Here is a 19,348-nt window from a genome sequence, read left to right as displayed (position 1 = left end):
AAGGAAGGAAGGAAGGAAGGAAGGAAGGAAGGAAGGAAGGAAGGAAGATAGGAAACAAACATTTATTAGGTGCTTAATATGTGTTAGGTGTACAAATACAAGCAAAGACAGTCCTTCCCTTCAAGGCACTGACACTCTAATGGGAGAAGACAACCCATAAGAGGCAGCTGAGAAGGGTGAAAGAGGGCATCTGATTCTGAAGTCCAAAAGCCAGGGACACAGGAGGGGGACAACGGTCAGCCTGGGCCCCTTCACAAAATGGAGGCTCTGGGCAGTTGTAGCAGCAAGCACCCCAAGCGTCCTCAGGGTTTGCTGCTCACCCAGGTTCTTGGATCTGCTTTGTTAAAGGAAAGCAACTCAAAATGGGTTAACAAGCTTACTTTAATCAGTCAGACCATATATCATTTACCTTGTTCAGCGCAAAAAGGTCAGCACCCTGAACCTCAAAATATACAGGCATAATTATCAAGACAGAAACATCAAGTAGACAGATTTCCAAACTGTCCAACCATTACATCCATACCCAGTCAACATCTGGGTTTCCACATTCTGGGTTTTTCAAAGCCGGGGGACTCTCAACAACGGCTTCCCAGAATACAGATCAAATCACAGAACACTTCTCAAAGTGAGCCCCCAAAACAAAGCTACACATCAGGGCTTATATAGCCTTCTCCTGGCTCAGAGAATGTAACAACCTTATTGACTCACTGGCCAATCAAGAAGTATCTACTGAAAAACAAGCCTCCCCCACCCCAGGCTTCAGGTGCACATTAGCCTAGGGGCAGGGAAGATCTTTAAAATTTATATTCTTAATACAGCAGTGGAGAAGGGGGTGGGCCTTACAGCAGGATGCCCCACGTCTGGAAGGCTACGGGGATGGGAACCAGCACCGAGGTGTTTCTATTTGATGAATGGGAGGAGGGCTGATGAGAGGCTCCAACAAAATGGAGAGGTCCTGGAGTCAGAGGACCTGGGTTCAGATGCTGCTCATACTCCTGAGCATCAGTTTCCCCACCTGCACAATGAGGGCTTCAGCCTAGATGAGACCTGCAGCTCTGAATCTCAGTTCCTCGGGGCCTCATTTTCCTCTCCTGTAAAGTGAGAGGGTTGGACGAGATGGGCCCTGAGGCTTCACACCACGGTCTGAGAGCTCAGATTCTTCAGAACAGCGCATGGCAGCAACAAGACATCTCCTGGAGACTAATCGAGATCTCACCAGATTCTCTTCCAACCTCGTGCCCTCAGCACTGACAGCATCGTTCGTCCTCCTGGACACTGAGCTAGCTCAAGGTAGGGGCCTTTGGAAGGGCCTCACCACTGCCCTCGGAGGGAGCGGGGCTATGATGACGCCCATTTTACAGATGAGGACACTGAGGCAGGCAGGGGTGAAGTGACTTGTCCAGGATGCCACAGTGAGCTGGATTTGAACTCAGGCCAGCAGCCCTGAGCAGCATCCTGCTGGAGACTCTAAGCTCCTTGAGAGCAGGGACTGATTCACTTGTCTTTTTAGACAGCAGGGTCTTAGCAGCCATTTGCTGACCCAAACTGAGGGCAGAAAGCCTGATGGATCACTCTCTGCCCTCAGAGCCTGGGACAGATGGCAGGGCCCCTGGATCCCTGCTACTGCGTCATCGTGAGGAAGGTGAGGACGGAGGCCGCAGGGGACACTGAGGGGCGCTCCCGGGCAGCTCGGGCAGTTACGGAATCCTCCTTTTCAGACCTGGGCTTTGACCCAGGGCAGATGGCCTGTGCAGGTGTGGCTACACTCACCCCACCACACACACCTCCCACACTCCACACCCTCCACTTATGCCCCCATATTGACCCCTGCAATGGGAATCTGACGATCTTCCCTGCCCCTTAACAGACTTAGGGGGGAGTTCGAAGACCTCCCCTGCTGTGAAGATAAGCTCTGCCCCCTGATAGGTTGAATGTGATCACATGGAGCCTGTGATGGAGGGAATTTGCTGAAGGGAAGCAGAGCCCCCAGGAAGCTGGTAGTCAGAGCTCTCCAGGGGGTGGGAGAGGGGACGCTCAGGCAAGGAGAGAGAGGTTTGGGAGTAAATACTGATCTCGTATTGGTTCGTGGGAAGGCAGAAGGATGCTCTCATGGTTTCTGAATGTCTTTGGTACTATGATGGAATCGGCTTACTGCTTTTGGGGTTGGGTTTTCTGGTGTCTAAATAAATGCTTCAGTTCTGTCCTCTACCTGGAGAGTCTGGTATATTTTGTGATTGAATGTCATGCGATACTTATAGTCTCGGTGTTTATCGTGATCCTGGGTGCTGTAAATATTGCAATGGCGCTACACCCCTCCCCCCCAACTCACACTCCCCATACCCCCAACACACTCACATCTACCAACCTCATGCCCCTGACTCAGTCTCCCATACCTCCGCCACACTCACCTGTACACTCTCACCCACTACAGCGACCTCCCCTTTACAATTACTGCCCCCTCACCCCCGCTCACGGTCTCTCTAGAAAGGAGGGATTTCAGCTGATGGGCAAAGCTTCCCTTCCCTGGTCGGCCTGCGCAGCCAGCCGCAGCAGCCAGTGAATGGACACCCAGCAGGAGAACACAAGGTAAAAATTTATTAAGATTCCATGACCGTCTCTGCGTCCCCACTGTCCCTCCCTGTGAGGGGGAGGGAGCCATTGGCCGGGGAGTGTGACTGGCTGGTGACGATCAGCCGCTCTCGATGGCCAAAAACTTCATTCACTGAAAAAGAAATAAGGGGCTGAGTGTCACAACCTCCCACAGGATGAGTGACCAGGGAAGGCCCGTGAGGGAAGTGAGTCCCTAAACCCAAATCACTCCTTTTCCAACCAGAGCTAAGACCAAGACACCCCTGGAGGCCGGGAAGCTGCTCGTAGGGCTGGAAAAACCGGCCTCAAACCCTCACATTTTTTTGGTGCAGTCTCCTCCCTCCCACTCCTGTCCCTTCGTGTCTCTGGCTGTACCCTCTGTGCCTGGCACTGGTCCCTAACAGACACTCGACACAGGACGACCTCAGAGATGAAGGCTGATCTGAGTGGGAGGGGGCATCCAGAGGGGTCTGCACAGCCTTCCCAAGGCCAGCCAGCTCTCCTAAGAAAACGGGCCTGGACCCACCAGGCTTGAGATTAGCACCACGTAGCCTGGGGAGGAGGGGAAAGGGGAGAGCTGGGCGGGTGCCTCCATTTTCTTCTAGACTCGTTTTTTTTACTATGCATTGAGTGCTTTTCATAAAACTCCACAATATGCAAGAGTTCCACATGAGGTGGCCAGAGGGAGGGCCTGAAGCCTGCATCTGGCCTTGCCTGGGAGGCCATTTAATGTTCCATGCCCCCAAAGAACCCTGAAGCCACTAAGTGACAAGCAGCATTAGTAGAGGGAGCTTCCTCACTGGGAGTTCCGGACAGTGATGACATCACTGGCCTTTTCAAAAACTTAAAACCAGCCAGAGGATGATGGAGATGCATGAGACTGGTCAGAGGCGGTCAGGAACCGAGTCCTCTCTTGCCCTGCAGCCACAGCTGTCCAAGCTTAGATAGAGGGGAGGTGTGGCGAGGACAGGCCTAGTGAAGGGGAGCCCTTACCTGAAGAGATGGTGCTGATGTCCCAGACCCGGAGCCCTTCTCTCTGACCCCCAAACGCGTAAACAAAAGGCAAGTCCGGGCAGCATGAGGAACAGAAGAGCACACCCTGAGGGAGGAGAGCAAGCTGGCCGTTGGTGCCAGGCTCATGTCCTGCCACTCTCTGCTCCTGGTCACCCTCGGCAGACATGCCGGATGCCACAGCGCCCATTGACGCCCTCAGGGTGAGTGTCCCCCAACCCCACAGGTCCATCCTGATGACCCAACACTCCCTGCTCTGGCCTGTTTCCTTATTCTCTGAAAAGGGGACAAGAGGCTCTTGGAACAATCCTGTTGGGTGAATTGAAGGCTTGTCAGTTGCCACGTGTCCAGACTTAGCCTTTGGCAGTGATGATAACCTCACTGGAGCCATCGTGGCACTGATTCTGGAAGGAGGGACTCCTTGGTATCAGCAGCTTCAGCTCAAGGCAAAGCAGGGCCAGGGAGGGACTGAGGCGCCCCCAGCCCCAAATGCCTCAACACAAGAGGGGCTGGCCCCGCTCAGGACGAGGGCTCCAGGGCAGAAGAGGATCAGGAGCTACTCACCATTTTCATGTCTCTGGAGTGCACCAGACTCGGTCTGTCTCCTAAGATGTCCCAGATCTTCACGTATTTGTCTGATGAGGAGGTCACGAGGCAGCCCTTAACCTGACTGCTTAGCTCGAGTCCTGGAAAGGAAGGCACCGTGGGCACCCAAAGGAATAGGCTTTCATCTCCTTAAGGCCAACAAAAACTGGGGAGTGAAGGGCGGAACCACCTGTACTCACCGGAAACTTCTTCGTCATGCGCCTTGAGTGTAAAGATGGGCTTATTCGAACGTGCATCCAAGTTGTACACGAAGCCGTTCTCTGTGCTGGCCTGGGGGGACCACAAGGGACGGGTCAGCAGAGAGCCCGAGAGGGCAGGGCTTCAGGGGCCCCTCTCATCAGCCAATCGCTCATCAGGTGCCTGCTTTAACCAACTCTACCCATAAGGATGCGCCCACTTGCACAGAGATCTTGCTGTCTGATCCACTGGATCGTATAAGAAAGTGTCCTCCCCATGCCTGCAGTCCCAGAGGTAGACTACGTCTCTGAGAGCATGTGGCTGCATCATTTTCCGAAGACCTCTGGAATGGGAATGGGAATCTGAAGATCTTGCCGGCCCCTTAATAGACCTCCCCTGCTGTGAAGATAAACTCTGCCCCCAGTAGGCTGAAGGTAGTCATGGAGCTGGTGGTGGGAGGAGTTTGCTGAGGAGAAGCTGGGAGAGTGCTAGCCGGACAGCTGGGGACAGCTGGGGACAGAGCTCAGGCAAGGAGAGTTTTTTGAGTAAATACTGATCTTGTATTGGTTTGTGGAAAGGCTAAAGGACGGCGTGGCTCTCAGCATGATTATGGCTTCTGAATATCTTACTTAGTACTATGATAGAATCAGCTTACTGGTTTTGGGATTGGGTTTTCGGGTGTCAAAATAAATCCTTCAGTTCTATCCTCTCTCTGGAGAGTTTGGCATATTTTGTGATCAAACGTCATGCAATACTTGCAGTCACAGTCTTTAGCGTGATTGTGGGTGCTGTAAATATTGCATTGGCGCTGAAACCTCACGTCCCCGAAGTGGACAACAAAGCCATTGAGTTTCTCCTGCTGCAGACATCGTATGGAACGAACCACTGGACTCCCCCTAAAGGTCATGTGGACCCAGGAGAGAGTGACTTAGGGACAGCTTTTAGGGAAACCTAAGGAAGCTGGCCTGGATGCCAGCCAGCTGAAGATCATTGAGAGATTCAAGAGTGAACTCAATTATGTAGTCAACAGCAAACCCAAAACGGTTATCTACTGGTTGGCGGAGGTGAAGGCCTACAATGTGCCAGTTTGGCCATGAGGCGAGCCCCAGCCTTACCGCTGGCTGAAACTAGAGGAGGCCTGCAAACTGGCACAGTTTAAGGATATGGCCACATCCCTCAGGGAAGGGCACAAGTTTCTCTGCTCCAACACACCTGGACCCCAGGAAAGGGAATTCAGCCTACTGAGGTTCTCAGGTGTCTCTTCTGAGATCAACCCCCAATCTCATTAGGTTATTCAGTCCTGCAGTACAGGGCAGCTGAAGCAATGAAACCAGGCCAAGTCTTTTAGGTCAGAGCAAACATCATGGTGTTGAAATGAAAAAAGTGGTACGGAAACATATAAAGCCAAACCTCTGTACTCTTGTACCCAAGGAATAAACTGTTAGCAACTCAAAAAAACAAAAAACAAACCACAAGTGACTCTGGGGCATGAGGGACTCTCTGTTGTGCCCACAGACAGAGAGGGTTCTCCAAGGCTGACTGGGGCCTTCTTTGTGGCGTCTTCTCCCACTGAGAGACCTGAGTCACATCAGTGACTGGCAGCACACTGGACAGGGCCCCAGGCCCAGAGTCAGGAAAAGTGAAATCTGGCCTCAGACATGTACTAGCTGTGGGACTCTAGGCAAGTCTTCCTCAGTTTCCTTATCTGGGATGATAACAGAACTTACCTCCCAGATGTTTGTGAGAATCAAATGATGTTTATAAAAAGCTCTGCAAACATTAAGGTGTTATGTAAATCTGGCTACAACATCGTTACCACTAGGAGCTTGGTGAATGAGAAAGGCAAAAGCCCAGGCTGCCCTCACGACAAACACATTCTATTGGGGGGAGGAGATGGCACGTGTGTCTAAGGACACAGCTTAGGGCGAGCTATCCAAAGGCTGGATGGAAGGACGCCTCTGGGGGAGGGAAGGCTCTCCCAGTGGGGGCTGCTGTAGGCCTGGAGCAGGCCCCTCCTGGCGTAGGGTGGGCATGCCCAGAGGCTACCCGGCCCTGCCTGCCACCTTCCATGTGCTCCCCGGCCTTGGAGGCCCAGCTATAACACCCCCCCCACTGCCCCCTGAGCTCCTCCATCCCTCCCTCATCCTTCTGACCAAGCCTCCCCGTTGTGGCTGTTAACAGTCACGTGTGCCCATCCCTCATCTCCCTGGCCCAGAATGAGACCACCATCACCCCGGCTTCGGCTCCTCTCCCCCGTGCAGAGTGAAACCTGCTTCCTCTACAGGTAAAACGGCCTGAAGGCAGAGGCCCAGGCACATCTGGTGCTGAGAGGACCCGAAGCTCCTTTGGCTGCCTCCTTGAGGCAACCATAAGAGCAGCCTCTCTAGGAAAAGGTCAAGGTTCTGTCCAGGTTCTTACCAAAAATTTGCACGGAGAGAAGTGGTTCCAGGTCACTCTCTCCACCTGCCCACTAAACTTCCACAGGCGGTGATTCTCCTGGGGACTCCGGCAGTCGTACAAGGCCACAGACCTGGAGGACCAAGGACAGGGGAGGTGAGGAGCCCAGGCTGGCCACCCACACTGCACAGGCAGCGGGGCCCTTCATTTCCTCCCGAGGCTCTCCCCTAAGAGCACAGGCTGAAGCACCTCTCTGGCTTAAAGGCAGAGGTGGCCCAGAGGCTCCCATCCAGCTGCCGCCTTGGCCTCGCCCAGCCCAGAGCAGGGAAGAGGTTAAGAGCCCACAGCAGCCGGGCCACGCGGGCACTGTGCCCGGGCACACAATGTTGGACTTGGCATCCTTGGTTCAAGCCCTTGTTCCATTACTGATGTCATTAGTCATATGACACGGAGCAACTGGACAGCAATGGGAGAATGAGAAGAGATAACAGACTGCAGAGGGCTGTGTGACCCTGGGTCAGTCACATCACCTCTGCCTCAGTCTCCTCATCTGTAAAATGGGAATGATAACGACTGCTGGGAGAACGAGAAGAGATAACAGACTGCAGAGGGCTGTGTCAGCACAGGCTTTCCTGCTGCTCCTGCAGGGGAAGGAGACGCACCTACAGCTGGATGTGTGACCCTGGGTCAGTCACATCACCTCTGCCTCAGTCTCCTTATCTGTAAAATGGGGATAACAGCCACACCCACCTCCCAGGGTAGCTGTGAGGGTCAAAGGCCAATCTGGAGTCACAGGGCCTGGGTTCAAATCTCCCCTGTTGCTTGCTACCTTTGGCCAATCACTCAGCCTCCTGGGCAGGGTTTCCCCACGTGAGGAGGAAGCTGGACTAGGTGGTGCTCACCCCCTCTCCAGCGCCAGGCCGATGGCCCTGTGATCCCCAATCTCTCACAATCTCACTGGAGGAGGAAGAGCTATCACGGTTTCTTAAAAACCAAAGGGCCACTATCATGACTTTTAGGACACAGTTAGTTTTCTCTCACCAAGAAACCAAGAGGGAAGGAGATACGCTTCCCACAGCTAAGTCTCCCTGGAGAATCGGGGCAGAGGCAGGGGGCAGATGCTGCTTCGGGTGGGGCGGCAGCCATGCCCGGGCCCAGCTGTGGAGAGCCAGCCCAGCCCCTGTCCAGGCTGAGGCGGCCTCCCTCCCGCTGATCCCCTTAAGTCATTTCTGCTGAATAAGCAGGAGAGGATGGGCCCCTGGGGGCTGAGGTTTTCATCGCCACCATTTCAGAGCAAAAGTGGCTCTTTCACGGAGTCCCCAGAAGCGCCAACTCTTACACCCCTGGCACACTCGGCCCCAGTCGTCACTCGTTCTTATGTCAGACTCTAGCAAGGACCCCCAGAACACTGCCCCCACCCAGAAAGCCTCCCAAGATGCCGCTGCACACAGAGGAGACACTCACTTGTCGTATGATCCAGAAATCAGGGTCTGTGGTTCAAACGGATGGAACTGGAGCGTCTGGACCTGAAGGAGGGACGTGACAACCTGTAACTGCCGGAGGCGGCTCGAGAACACAGATGCTTCAGAACAGAGTCTGCTGGTCCTGAAGGAGGGGAGAAAAACGCAGCTCCCCCCCCTCCTCCCAGGGCAGGGGGCTATGGGTGTAGAGCCTGGCACGCACTGTAAACTTGGGTGATGTGTCCATTGTGCTCAACTGACTTTCCCTTCTTTCTCTAATATCTGTCGTTACAAGAGGTAGCTGATGTGAAAACAAAGACATCAATAAAAATCAAACCTTTATGAAAGAGGAGACAAGCGTGTGATCCTTTGGGGTGCCCGAGGAGGCCCCCGGTCTAGCTATCGAAAGCCCTGCCTTGGATAGGTGAGAACACACACGTCTGGACCACCTGATCATGGATCACAGCACAAAGACCCTCAGAGCCTCCCATGGCATGTCTCCAGCCTGCTCCTCAGCAGCTGAAGGACACCTGGCCTGCGATTTTGGGACATGTGAGAGGGAGGCAATCTGTCTTACTGGGAAGAGTGTGGCTTTTTTTCCTGGGATCCCACAGAGAAAACGCCAAATCAAGTACCTTGTCTGTGTGTAATGTCAGGTTGGCCACGGGCTTCCCCAAAGCCATGTCCCATAGGATGACTGTGCTGTCAGCAGAGGCACTGGCCAGCACATTTCTGGAAAAAGAGAAAAGAAAACACAGCAAGTCACCTTCATAAAACCCCAAAGGTGTTACTTTGGACTAACGCATGGAAAAGAGAGATGACTTCTCTTTGAGCATTAAATAAAGAGGTATCTTCAATATATTTCCCCCTGGAAACTGAGACCTAAGTCTTTAGCCCTAAAGTATTAAAAGAACCTGGGTAAAAGAAAGACAAGATGGAACCAAGTCATCTCTGAGAGTGTTACTCTGCCTAGAAAATCAACTGGAAATCAACAGCACCATGTGAGTTGTGCAGGGGACATAGGAGGGTCCATTCTCTGGGTAAAGGAGTCATTATAGTGAGAACCACGTTAGTCCGTTACCACGGTCAACACGGAGACTTCAGGGACCCAAGTAAACCTGTCGATTGCTAGGGAAGCCTCTCTTGTCCTAGGCTCACAACTCCGTTATTGGCATCACATTTGCTATTCTTGTTGAATAAGCTACAGAGGACTGACATTCTGAGCAGGTGTTTTGGTCACGAGTATTTAGAGGCACGATGTACACTGCTCTGGATGCCAGGCGCTCACATCGGGACGATGTCCATTGATCGTTTTCAATGCTGGGTGGCAAGGTTTATTCTCCGCCCCGACCAATCACTATAGACTTTTCTATCTTAAATACTAGGACCCCCCCAAGAAAGGCCTTCAATGGAAGCTGATGGCAGCACAAAGAGCAGGCATTTTGTGATGGTGAGAAGTTTACTGGACATGAATGCCCTTGCTCTAGAACCCATAAACAAGTCCTTCCTTCCTTCCTTCAGCTGAGGGTCACATCTCCTTTTCCAGGCCCTTCTCATAAAGAAAAGGAAATTAACTCCAGCAGCAAAGAAAAACCTTGGAGCTGGATCTGAACAGGATGAAGTAAAGATGAAACTTGAATGAATAATGGAGCTAGACGCGGTCAGGAACAAGGAGATGTGCAGACTTAGGTAAAGGTGTCCACATGAAGCCATTCCCCCACTGGCAAGTGCCCAGAGGACATGAACAAGCAAGCTTCAAAAGAAGAAATACAAACTACCCACAACCCAATGAAAAAAATGCTTGAAATCACTAGCTCTCAGAGAGAAACAAAGCAATTCTGAGGTATTACCTCCCACCCATCAATGCAGCAAAGCTGGGAAGAGACGGAAGGGAAAGCTCCCTGCTGAGGGAAACTGAGAAAACGGACCCTCAGGCACTGCCGGGGCAGCCGTGATGGGTCTAACCGCCTGAAAATTAAGCAAGGAGTTACTGGGCTGCTCATGTATTATGGTCCTGAGATCTTATTTCTAGGGCTATACTCCAGAAAAGACCCCTGTGTAGAAAAATACTGAAGGGGGTTGGGAGGGAGGGGAATAAGCATTTCTATAGAACCTACTATGTGCCAGACACTTTGCTCAGCGCTTTTCAAATATCCCATTTATCTCTACAACAGCCTTGGAAGTTGGTGCTCTTATCTCCATTTTCCAGCTGAGGAAACTGAGGCAAAGAGAGGGGAAGTGACTGGCCCAGGGTCACACAGCTAGTGCTTGAGACTGTATTTTCGCTCTGGTTTTCCTGATTCCAGGCCCAGTGCTGCCTGGTGCTTCATGACATCAACATCTGGAAACACAGAGATGCTGAGTGACTGGGGATGGCCGGGACGACCCTGGCCTAGGCACGTGGAGAGGAGGCATGGCTCCTCGGGGAGGAAAGGCTGTGAAGCCCTGCAGAATCCCAGGAAAAGAATGAAGTCCACAGGAAGCAGTGAACCCAAGGCTAACAATACATCTTTCTACCCAAAGGCCTGCCGTGAGATTCACCTACAGCCAGCTCAGAGGGAAATCAGCCTTGGACTAGCCAGGGCAGAAGTTCTTAATGTGAACTTGTGTGTTAGTGATGTGATAACTGTCCTCTGACATAACTGGTTTACTTTGTAATCCTACGGATTTTATGTAAGCTTGGGCTTCCTGGTTCCTGGGAGGTACAGCCCAGAGGATTTCTTGAGCTCAGGTGTTCTGGGCTACAGCCAGGCTGAAGCCAAGTGGACATCAGCACAAAGTCTGGCACCAATGAGGGTCACCAGGCTGCCTAAGGAGAGGCGAGCGGCCTGGGGCAGAAGTGGAGCTAATCAGCAGAGGGAAGCAGGGGTGAATTAGCCCTGCACTTCCCGTCTGGGTGAAAGGGAGACCCAGTCTTTAAAAAAGAATGACTGAGGAGTCACAGGCTTCCCCAGACCGTCCCAGGGGACAGTGGGGCAGTGCAATGGCCAACAGCAGAAAGGAGAAGACACAGGCTGAGCAGGAGAGCCAGGGTCCACCGCGGCCAGCCAGTCACCACCCTAAGTCAGGGGCAGTAGGCATAACAGGACTGAGCCCCCATTGGCAGAGTGAGCGTAAGTGTTCCAAGGATTCCCAGGAGGGGGAAATAACTCAGAAGCCTGTCAGGGGGATGTTGAGATGTTACTGAAATTTAGCTTTTCCTTCAGTCATTTAAGAATATTCTGAGAAGGGGCAGTTATTTCAAAAAGGCTTCCACAGACTGGCTGCCAAAGGGGTTCATGACACTGAGGTTAAGAGGCCCTGTTATACACAGAGAGATGGAGGTGCATCCAGGCTGTGAGATGTTATTAACAGGGAGAATGACTTGTCAAGACCAGTTATTTAAAAACGTTTTTACCTGATGAGTTTATTCCACGAAAGATCGAGAATGGCATCAGTGTGTCCTTCGGGGGTCTCTTCAGCTGTTCGGCTCTGGAATAGGTAGTGACCCTCAATTATTTTACTCCTTATGACAATTAAGTCTTTTGGTCGTGAAGAAATAAGTGTGCTTTAAAGGCTAGAGGCAGCAGGGGTCCAAGGTTTGGTGCCTCCCTAATCCAAAGGGCCAGAGCCCCTGGGATGGAATTCCAACTCTGACATGTATGAGCTGTGTGACCCTAGGCAAGTCACTGCACCTCATCTGTAAAGGGGGATGAAACCTGTGATCCTTCCCTCATGGGATTGTTTGATGTTCAAATGAGATGAGGTGTACGTAGTACTTCATAAACTTGAAAGGGCTACACATAGAGGTCAGTTTTTATTTCCCCATGTGACCTCCAACAGGTCATGTAACCTCTCTGGGCCTCAGTTTCCCATTCTGTAAAATGGAACCAGTGGAACCATAAAGATGTCCAAGGTCCCTCCTGGCTCTACCTCCAGGGTGAGGCAGTGTCTCTCACAATAAAGAGGCAGAATTCATTCCAGTCTTTGACCCAGGCAGTGTGCACAGGTTAACTGCCAGACACACTTAACATCCCACGAACCCCTACTGTCCAGTAGAGGACCCTTGACTCCTTCACTCTAAATGCTAAGCAAGGATTATGAATACCCAAGGGAGCCTGTGCCTACCCAAGCAGCTGCTGGAGGTGAAGGAGGCCGCTGCCCAGAAGGGGAGGCCCCTGTCCGGTGAAGGAGGCCGCTGACATGTATGTGAAGGAGGAAGCTGGCCAGGAGGAAGGCCACTCCCCAGGGAAGGAGGCCGCTGCCTGGGGAAGGAGGCCGCTGCCCAGAAGGGGAGACCCCTGCCCAGGGAAGGAGGACACTGGCCAGAAGGGGAGGCCTCTGCCCGGGGAAGGAGGACACTGGCCAGGAGGAAGGCCACTCCCCAGGGAAGGAGAGGCATTCAGAGGAAGGGGGTCACACCTCAAGTTCATCAGAAGTCAAGCCTGCCCTTGACAACACCAGCTGTGGCAAGGACAGCCCGCAGGGGCTGGCCCGGCCTACCTGCCATCCTCTCAGAGCTTTCAATGTTTCTCTTTACCTTGTTTCCTTTCTTCTTTTTCTTCTTCCTGTCTTTGCTCCCAAGTGAGAACACTGGCTCCAAAGAGTTCACGATATCGAGGTCCCACACTTCGATCACCGGGGACATTGTGCCCACGGCCACGTAGTTTCCTAAAAGAGGGCAGAGTGCCGCAGTTAAGGTCCGCAGGCTGGCTTCAGAGGTGCAGTGAATGACATCCAACACTTGTCGAGTTGGCACTGGCACCTAAGGAATGTGTCAGTTACCAACATGGCTGCCAGGCTCTGAAAGTGACAAGACACATGGCATGCACTGCCCATGCCCGGGTGGAGCTGACGGCAGCCTCATGAGCCCAGCGGCCCTTTTACTACGTCACGGGTATCCCTAGGTTTGCAGCAAATCTGCACCCACAGTCCATTTCTGTTAGCCATTCTGCCTGTGGGCCTAAATCGGGGTGGGGGGGAGCCTATGGCCTTGAGGCCGCAGGTGGCCCTCTAGGTCCTCATGTGCAGCTCTGACTGAAACCAAACTTCCCCTCAATAGTAGGATTTGTTTGTAAAACTTGGGACTCAGTCAAAAGGCCACGCTTGAGAACCTCGAGGGCCACGAAACTGTGTAGTCTTGAGGCTCCGCAGGTTCCCCACCTGTGGTCTAGACACACCCAACGGTCACAGGTTGGGGCTTTCCCCCTGAGGTTGCCTGGAGCCCATCACTGTCCCAAGCCCTACTGACAGCTACCATCCTTCTGCTAATAATCTGGCCCCCCTCCCCCAAACCTAGAAGACAGGCCAGAGGAGAAATGAGAGCGCCCACGTCCGCGAGGGCAGACACAGAAACACAATCTGTGAAGATGCATGCACACAGCGCCCTCCTCGGAGCGCGTCCTTCCCAGCCGCAGAATCTGGCCACCCTCTTCAGACAGGTCAGACCTGCTGTATTTACCTGGGGTTTCATCGGGGTTGGGATCAAAATTCAGCCATTCCACACTCAGAGGGTAAGCAGACAGGATAATGTCATGATGCACATAAAATGAGTCTTCTTCCTGGTTATAAACTGCAAGAATCGGGGGGAACCAATTTTAGGGCAACAAGACAGAGCCCTTAACAGTCAAGATAAGCCACACCCCCTCAGCGGAGCTGAGTGCTAGACACCACGGCCATGAACTGGGCTATACCGTGAGCCCAATGGCAGGCGAGGGAGGGGGGCAGCTGGAGCCGCCACAGGCACAGAGAAGCCGGGTTCACATCCTGCCTCTGACTCTTTCTAGCTGGGAGACCCTGGGCAAGTCACTAACTTCTGGCTCTGCTTCCTCCTCTGTAAAGATGGGGATGAAAAACATTCACACTACCAGACTGGGGCTATTTGAAGGAAAGCAGTCTATACACGTGTGTGTGTCTGTGTGTGCGCGCGTGTGCATGTTCGTGCAAGCTATTATTCATACAACATTTCTCACAGCAACAGCATAAGGACAGAGCATTGGCTCCAGAGTCAGGAGGACCTGAATTCAAATCCTGCCTCTGACACCCACTAGCTGTGTGACCTTAAGCAGGTCACTTCACCTGTTTGCCTGAGGCGCTGTAACATGGGGATAACAGAGGCAGTACCTCCCCAGGTTGTTGTGAGGATCTGATGATATTTCTGTAAACTTCCCATTGTAACTACTCTGCAGGGTGCTGCCATTGGCATCACAAAAAGAAACCTCGCATATCCCTCCCATACACGATGAAAGGCCTCTCCTACATGGACATCCCTGCATCGCTCCTGGGCCCGGCTCAGCACGCTCCTTAACAAACATCTGAACCCCCACAAGGAACCGACAAGGGGCATGTCCAGAGAGGCCACTATCTGGGGAGCCACGACCAGGCCGGTGGCCTGTGACAAACATCGGGGGGCAGCAATGATGGGGTGCATGACCCAACCCAGCCTCCTCCTGTCAGGGCGGCACGCCAGGCACACTCACCGTGGATCTCCAGATTGCACTGGTCATCTTCGGCCCTGCCGCAGACGATGAGGTTGTCGCTAGGCTTAATCACAAAGTCATCATGTTCATACTGCTCCTAAGGATGGGAAGCAGAAGAAATATGTTGTGGAGGAGAGAAACAGACACCGCAGGGCGCAGATACCCTCACAAGCACTCAGGGGTGACTCGCTTTAGGACTCACCGTATTTTTGAGGGTAACATAAGGATCTTCATCGTTGCTCCCATAGACCGTGAGCCCCAGGAGAGTCTCTTGGAGAGTGTCGGTGCCTAGAACGAGAACATGCAAGAACAGGCCCAGGATCATCTTTCTAGAACATGCAGTCCCCAAAGTGCAAAGCCCTCCCTGCCCCCACTGTCCAGGCCCCATTCAGGCTGGGCCTTCCCTGTGCTTTCTCTCTCTCCATGTATACAACCAACCATCCGTTTGCTGCTACAGCAAACATGTATGTGGTTCATCCACAATGTAAGAGAAGGTGGCAGCAACAGCAATAATCAATTGCAAATGGGCAACGTCACTAATGAACGCTCCCTAAGCCCTCGCTCTGCATGGCCTGGGGGATGGGGGCCAGAAATGCCAATGAAGACAGTGCATTTGCAGGCCATAAGGAGCCATGGAGGGCTTCTGGGGGGTGGTAGGTGTCACCCTGGAGCCGAAGCTCTTGGCAGAAGCTGGGAGGACATTCCAAGGAGGGAGAGCACGTGAAGGCGTGGAGGCCCCGTGTGGCGGTGTTCGAGGGCAGCTGAGGCTGGTGACTGTGTGAGGCAAGAGGGGCAGGCCGGCTGAGGCTGCTGGGGTCTGCATTAAGTGGGCACCAATGTGGGAGTCCCCACAAGGGAAGGGCTACCAGGCTGCCTGAGGAAGGGCCAAGAAGCCTAGGTCAGAAAAACAGAGCTGGATGAACATTCCATGCTGATCAGCAGTGGGACAGGGCCAGGGCTGCTTCACTTACAGGTTGGATAATGGCGTACGTGTGTGTGTGTGTGTGTGTGTGTGTGTGTGTGTGTGTACACAAAGAACAAGGACAAAGGCATGGTGGTGGGATCAGAGTGTGGCACAAGTGGGAAGGCCCAAAGAGGATGCCAAGGTTACAAGTGTGAGGGATGGGGCAGCTGCTGGAGGGCCACCATCACCAGACAGTGGGAAGCTGGGAAGAGGGCAGGCTGATGGGTGGCTCAGAGGGAGACATTTAGCAACCCCCTCAGGGGGGCTCACTCAGCCAGTCCTGGATTCTGCAAGGCCCATGTTGGGCCATTCCTACAAAAGCTCAGGGGCAGCACCAGCCCTGGAGTCAGGAGGACCTGAGTTCAAATCTGACCTCATGCACTTAACCCTCACTAGCTGTGTGACCTTGGGCAAATCACTTAATCCCAATTGCTTTGCCTTCCCCCCTCCAAAAAAAAAAAAAAGGCCCCTCACCAGCCCCAGCCCCATGAGGTCTCCCTTCCCAATGACCAAGACTGCTTTAGTCTGGTCCTTATCACACCCAGCACCTTGTCATCCACCATGCTGTCCACGGTACAGGCCTGCTTACTCAAGGCCCGATGGGCTGAATCATTCTCATCTCCTCATGCATCTAAGTGCTGTTTTCCTAAAACATCTTGAGAGCAGGGCATGGATATTCTACGTGTTCCCCAAATGGTGAATTTGGAGCTGGAGAACCTGGGTTCAAATCCTACCCCCAACGCTTATTACCTGGGGCTCAGATTCCTCATCCTATAATGGGCAGGCTGGGCTTTGAGGCCCCTTCCACCTCTTGATACAGGAGCCGATGGCCTAGTATAGTAGACAGTAAATTCTATGACCTAGTACGGTACTTGGTAAGTTCTAGGTAACCATGGAAGCTTATGTTTCTTCCAGGTACTAGGCATACAGACCCATGTGTATTTGCACCTCTGGTTTGGGAAGCATGTGCAGCAAGCACAGCTGGCCAAGGCTCCGGGGCCATGTTTGGGATGTACTGGTGACCAGAGACAGAAGAAGGCCCTCACCCGCGTCTTCATCATCGTACTTGTCCAGCTCATACTCGGCCAGCTCGTCGTCCTCCACGCTCCCCTCTCCCTCTAGGACACCCTCCGATGGGGGCTCAGCGGCCTGGACCCGAGCACGGGCCTGTTCCGAGACACCCTCCTCAGCATCAACTTCATCACTGCTGTCGATTTCCCTGTGTAAAAAATGGAGAGCTGGGTAGCAGACACCTCTCAGCCTCCTTCCTAATTCAATAAACACTTAGTGTACGCAGAGTGCCACACTGGGGAACATGCATGGTTTCCAGGGCTACACACATCTCCTGCTTCCATGGGGCTCACAGGCTAGCAGGGGATAAGATAAACACGGGTAACTTTAATACACAAGATTACAGAACAGAGGGACGTGTGGTCCTCATGAGGAGGCTGTTACTAGTGGAGAAAAAGAAAGGCCTTAGGGAGGAGTGGTCAGATGGGGCTAGAGAGACCCGGGACGGGGCGGCGCCTATGGAAGGCCAATGGATGCCCTGGTCCGAATGTTCACAACTCTTCAAACACTCACCTTATTTCCTCCTTTGCTTCATCAATGAGACGCTTGACCTCGTCCTTACTTAGCTCTACCTGCAAAGTCATTTAAAACTACCCAGTTTATTATGGCACAGAGACAGGAACATTGATGGTGTTTACAGGCCATTCCAAACCACACAATAAATATTAATGGGTACCCTATAACTGTGACCTTCTAAAGCCTATCCTCGTTTCCCCTCCCCTGAACTTGTAGCCTCCAGCTCGCACTGCCTGTACTTCCGGGGCCTCACTCTCCTCCCTTAACCGAGGATGAATCAGATAATCCCTTAGGGTGGCTCAGTGACAAGAGTGACAAGAATCTGGGTTCGAATCCCACCTCAACCTTGGGCAAGTCGCTGTCTTTCATGGTGCCTCAGTAAAATGGGAATGATACTGGCACCAGCTCCTTCAAAGAGCCCCTGGGTGGAAATCATTTTGTGAACCTCACAGAGTTATAGAAATGGGAGTGATTGATGTTATTTCTTTGTGATGTCTCTTCCATCCACTGTTTTTTAGCTGAGTAGTGCAGTGGATAGAGCTGGGCCTGCAGTTATAAAGCCCCTAGTTCAAATTCAGCCTCGTTGCTAGCTATGTGACCTGGGGCAAGTCACTTCACCCTGTTTGCCTCAGTTTCCTCATCTGTCAAATAAGCTGGAAATGGAGAATCCCTCCAGTATCTCTGCCAAGAAAACCCCAAATGGGGTCATGAAGGGTTGGACAAAACCGAAAATGACTGAGGCAGAGCAGGAAAGGCCTCATGTAGGAGAGGGAACGTGACCCTTACAAAGAGTTAGGGGCCTTCCCTCCCTCTCCCTCCTCGGTCATTTTTTTCTTTCAAGACCAAGCCCTAGGAGAAGCTGTGGGCACCCTGCTAACCCTTCCCCACTCCCTCAGGCCCTTCCTAATCTCCCCCCCAACCACGACCCTAGGCCGTTCTCTCCAGCGTTCCCATGGTCCCTGAGGGGCAGACCCGGGCTGTTACTCGGGGCCCACCCCATTCCTACAGAAGACGCCCATGTCCCAGGATTCTGGGCCTTGCTTGCTCTCCTCCTTCTAGGGCTCGGGGTTCTTCAGCTGTGTGTCCAGCGGCCCTTGGGCAGTGCCCCGACCCCTTCTTGGCCTCCGGCCCGCAGAGGGACCACCCTGGACAGAGGAGCCGAGCTCCAAGCTGGCCTCCCATAGACCAGGAGCGGGCTTTTGGGATACTTTGTATTTCTTTTGAATACAAAGTAACTCTGGAAGGGGCGGCGCCAGCAACAAGGTGGGAGAACCGGGGAGGGCTCCGTGCAGGAGGCGGCGCTGGGGCGGGGCTTCTAAGGGAGCTGGGGGTTCTACCAGAGGCCGCCGAGCAGGGAGTGCGATCCGAGCATCTGGCACGGCCCAGGCAACGGTTCCGAGGCAGGCAAAGGAACTTCACGGAGGTTTCCCCCGCCCCGTCCCCCTCCCCTCCCCCGCGATCCCCAAAGGGACGAGCAACCTCAGTTCACCTTGTCCGGAGTCTCCTTGGCGACGCCCCGGCGGACCCACGCCGCGCATGTCACCTGCCGGCTGCGCCTCATGGGGCCGGTTCGGGATCGAGGTGCCGCACGCAGGAGCAGGAGCCGGACCTTCTCGGCGCGGATTTGATGATGTCACAAGCTGGGAGACCAAGGCCAGGCAGGAAAGCGGGGCTCGTGGGGTCACGGGGCGGTGTCTAGCCAATAGGAGGAGAGGCCTTCCGCTTCTCTCCCCCCCCTTTCGTACGTCATCATGAGGCACCGCTCAGCGAGGGGCGGAGGCGGAAGGAGCGGGAGAGGGGGCACCACGTGTAGCCTGCGCAGGCGTAAAGAGGCGGAGCTGGGTCCCTCAGGGTCAGCTGGGAGGAGCCAACAGTGGGGAGGCGGGGTCTCAGAGAGGTCCCGGGGCTCAGGATCCTTAGAGCAGTCAGGGACCTCAGGGCTTCACCTTGTCCCACCCCTTCATTTTACAGAGGGGGAAACTGAGTCCCAGGGAGGTCCTAGGGGTCCTAGCTTCAGAGCAGGAAGGGACCTGAGCATCTTCTAGTCCAACCCCTGCCTTTGCAGAGGAGAAAACTGCCTCAGAGTCAAGCCCGGGGAC

General features: G+C 53.4%; 1 protein-coding gene across 1 annotated transcript; it reads right to left on the bottom strand.

Moving 5' to 3' along the window:
* Positions 1 to 2,573: 2,573 nt before the first annotated feature.
* Positions 2,574 to 18,911, bottom strand: PWP1 (PWP1 homolog, endonuclein). Its single transcript, XM_069082014.1, has 15 exons — positions 18,739 to 18,911; positions 17,247 to 17,305; positions 16,709 to 16,881; positions 14,901 to 14,986; positions 14,699 to 14,795; positions 13,681 to 13,791; positions 12,760 to 12,890; positions 11,638 to 11,711; positions 8,876 to 8,972; positions 8,245 to 8,306; positions 6,802 to 6,913; positions 4,386 to 4,476; positions 4,165 to 4,286; positions 3,583 to 3,688; positions 2,574 to 2,722 (listed from the first exon to the last, which is right to left on the bottom strand). The coding sequence occupies exons 1-15, from the start codon at positions 18,808 to 18,810 to the stop codon at positions 2,598 to 2,600; spliced, it is 1,518 nt and encodes a 505-aa protein (XP_068938115.1). The 5' UTR covers positions 18,811 to 18,911; the 3' UTR covers positions 2,574 to 2,597.
* Between the last annotated feature and the right edge of the window lie 437 nt (positions 18,912 to 19,348).

The sequence above is a fragment of the Petaurus breviceps genome, unplaced genomic scaffold, assembly GCF_028583685.1.
Source record: "Petaurus breviceps papuanus isolate PSGF00001 unplaced genomic scaffold, PetGlider_PUasm1.0 156, whole genome shotgun sequence".
In the NCBI taxonomy this organism is placed as follows: Eukaryota; Metazoa; Chordata; class Mammalia; order Diprotodontia; family Petauridae; genus Petaurus; species Petaurus breviceps.
This window is presented reverse-complemented; position numbering and strand designations above follow the sequence as displayed.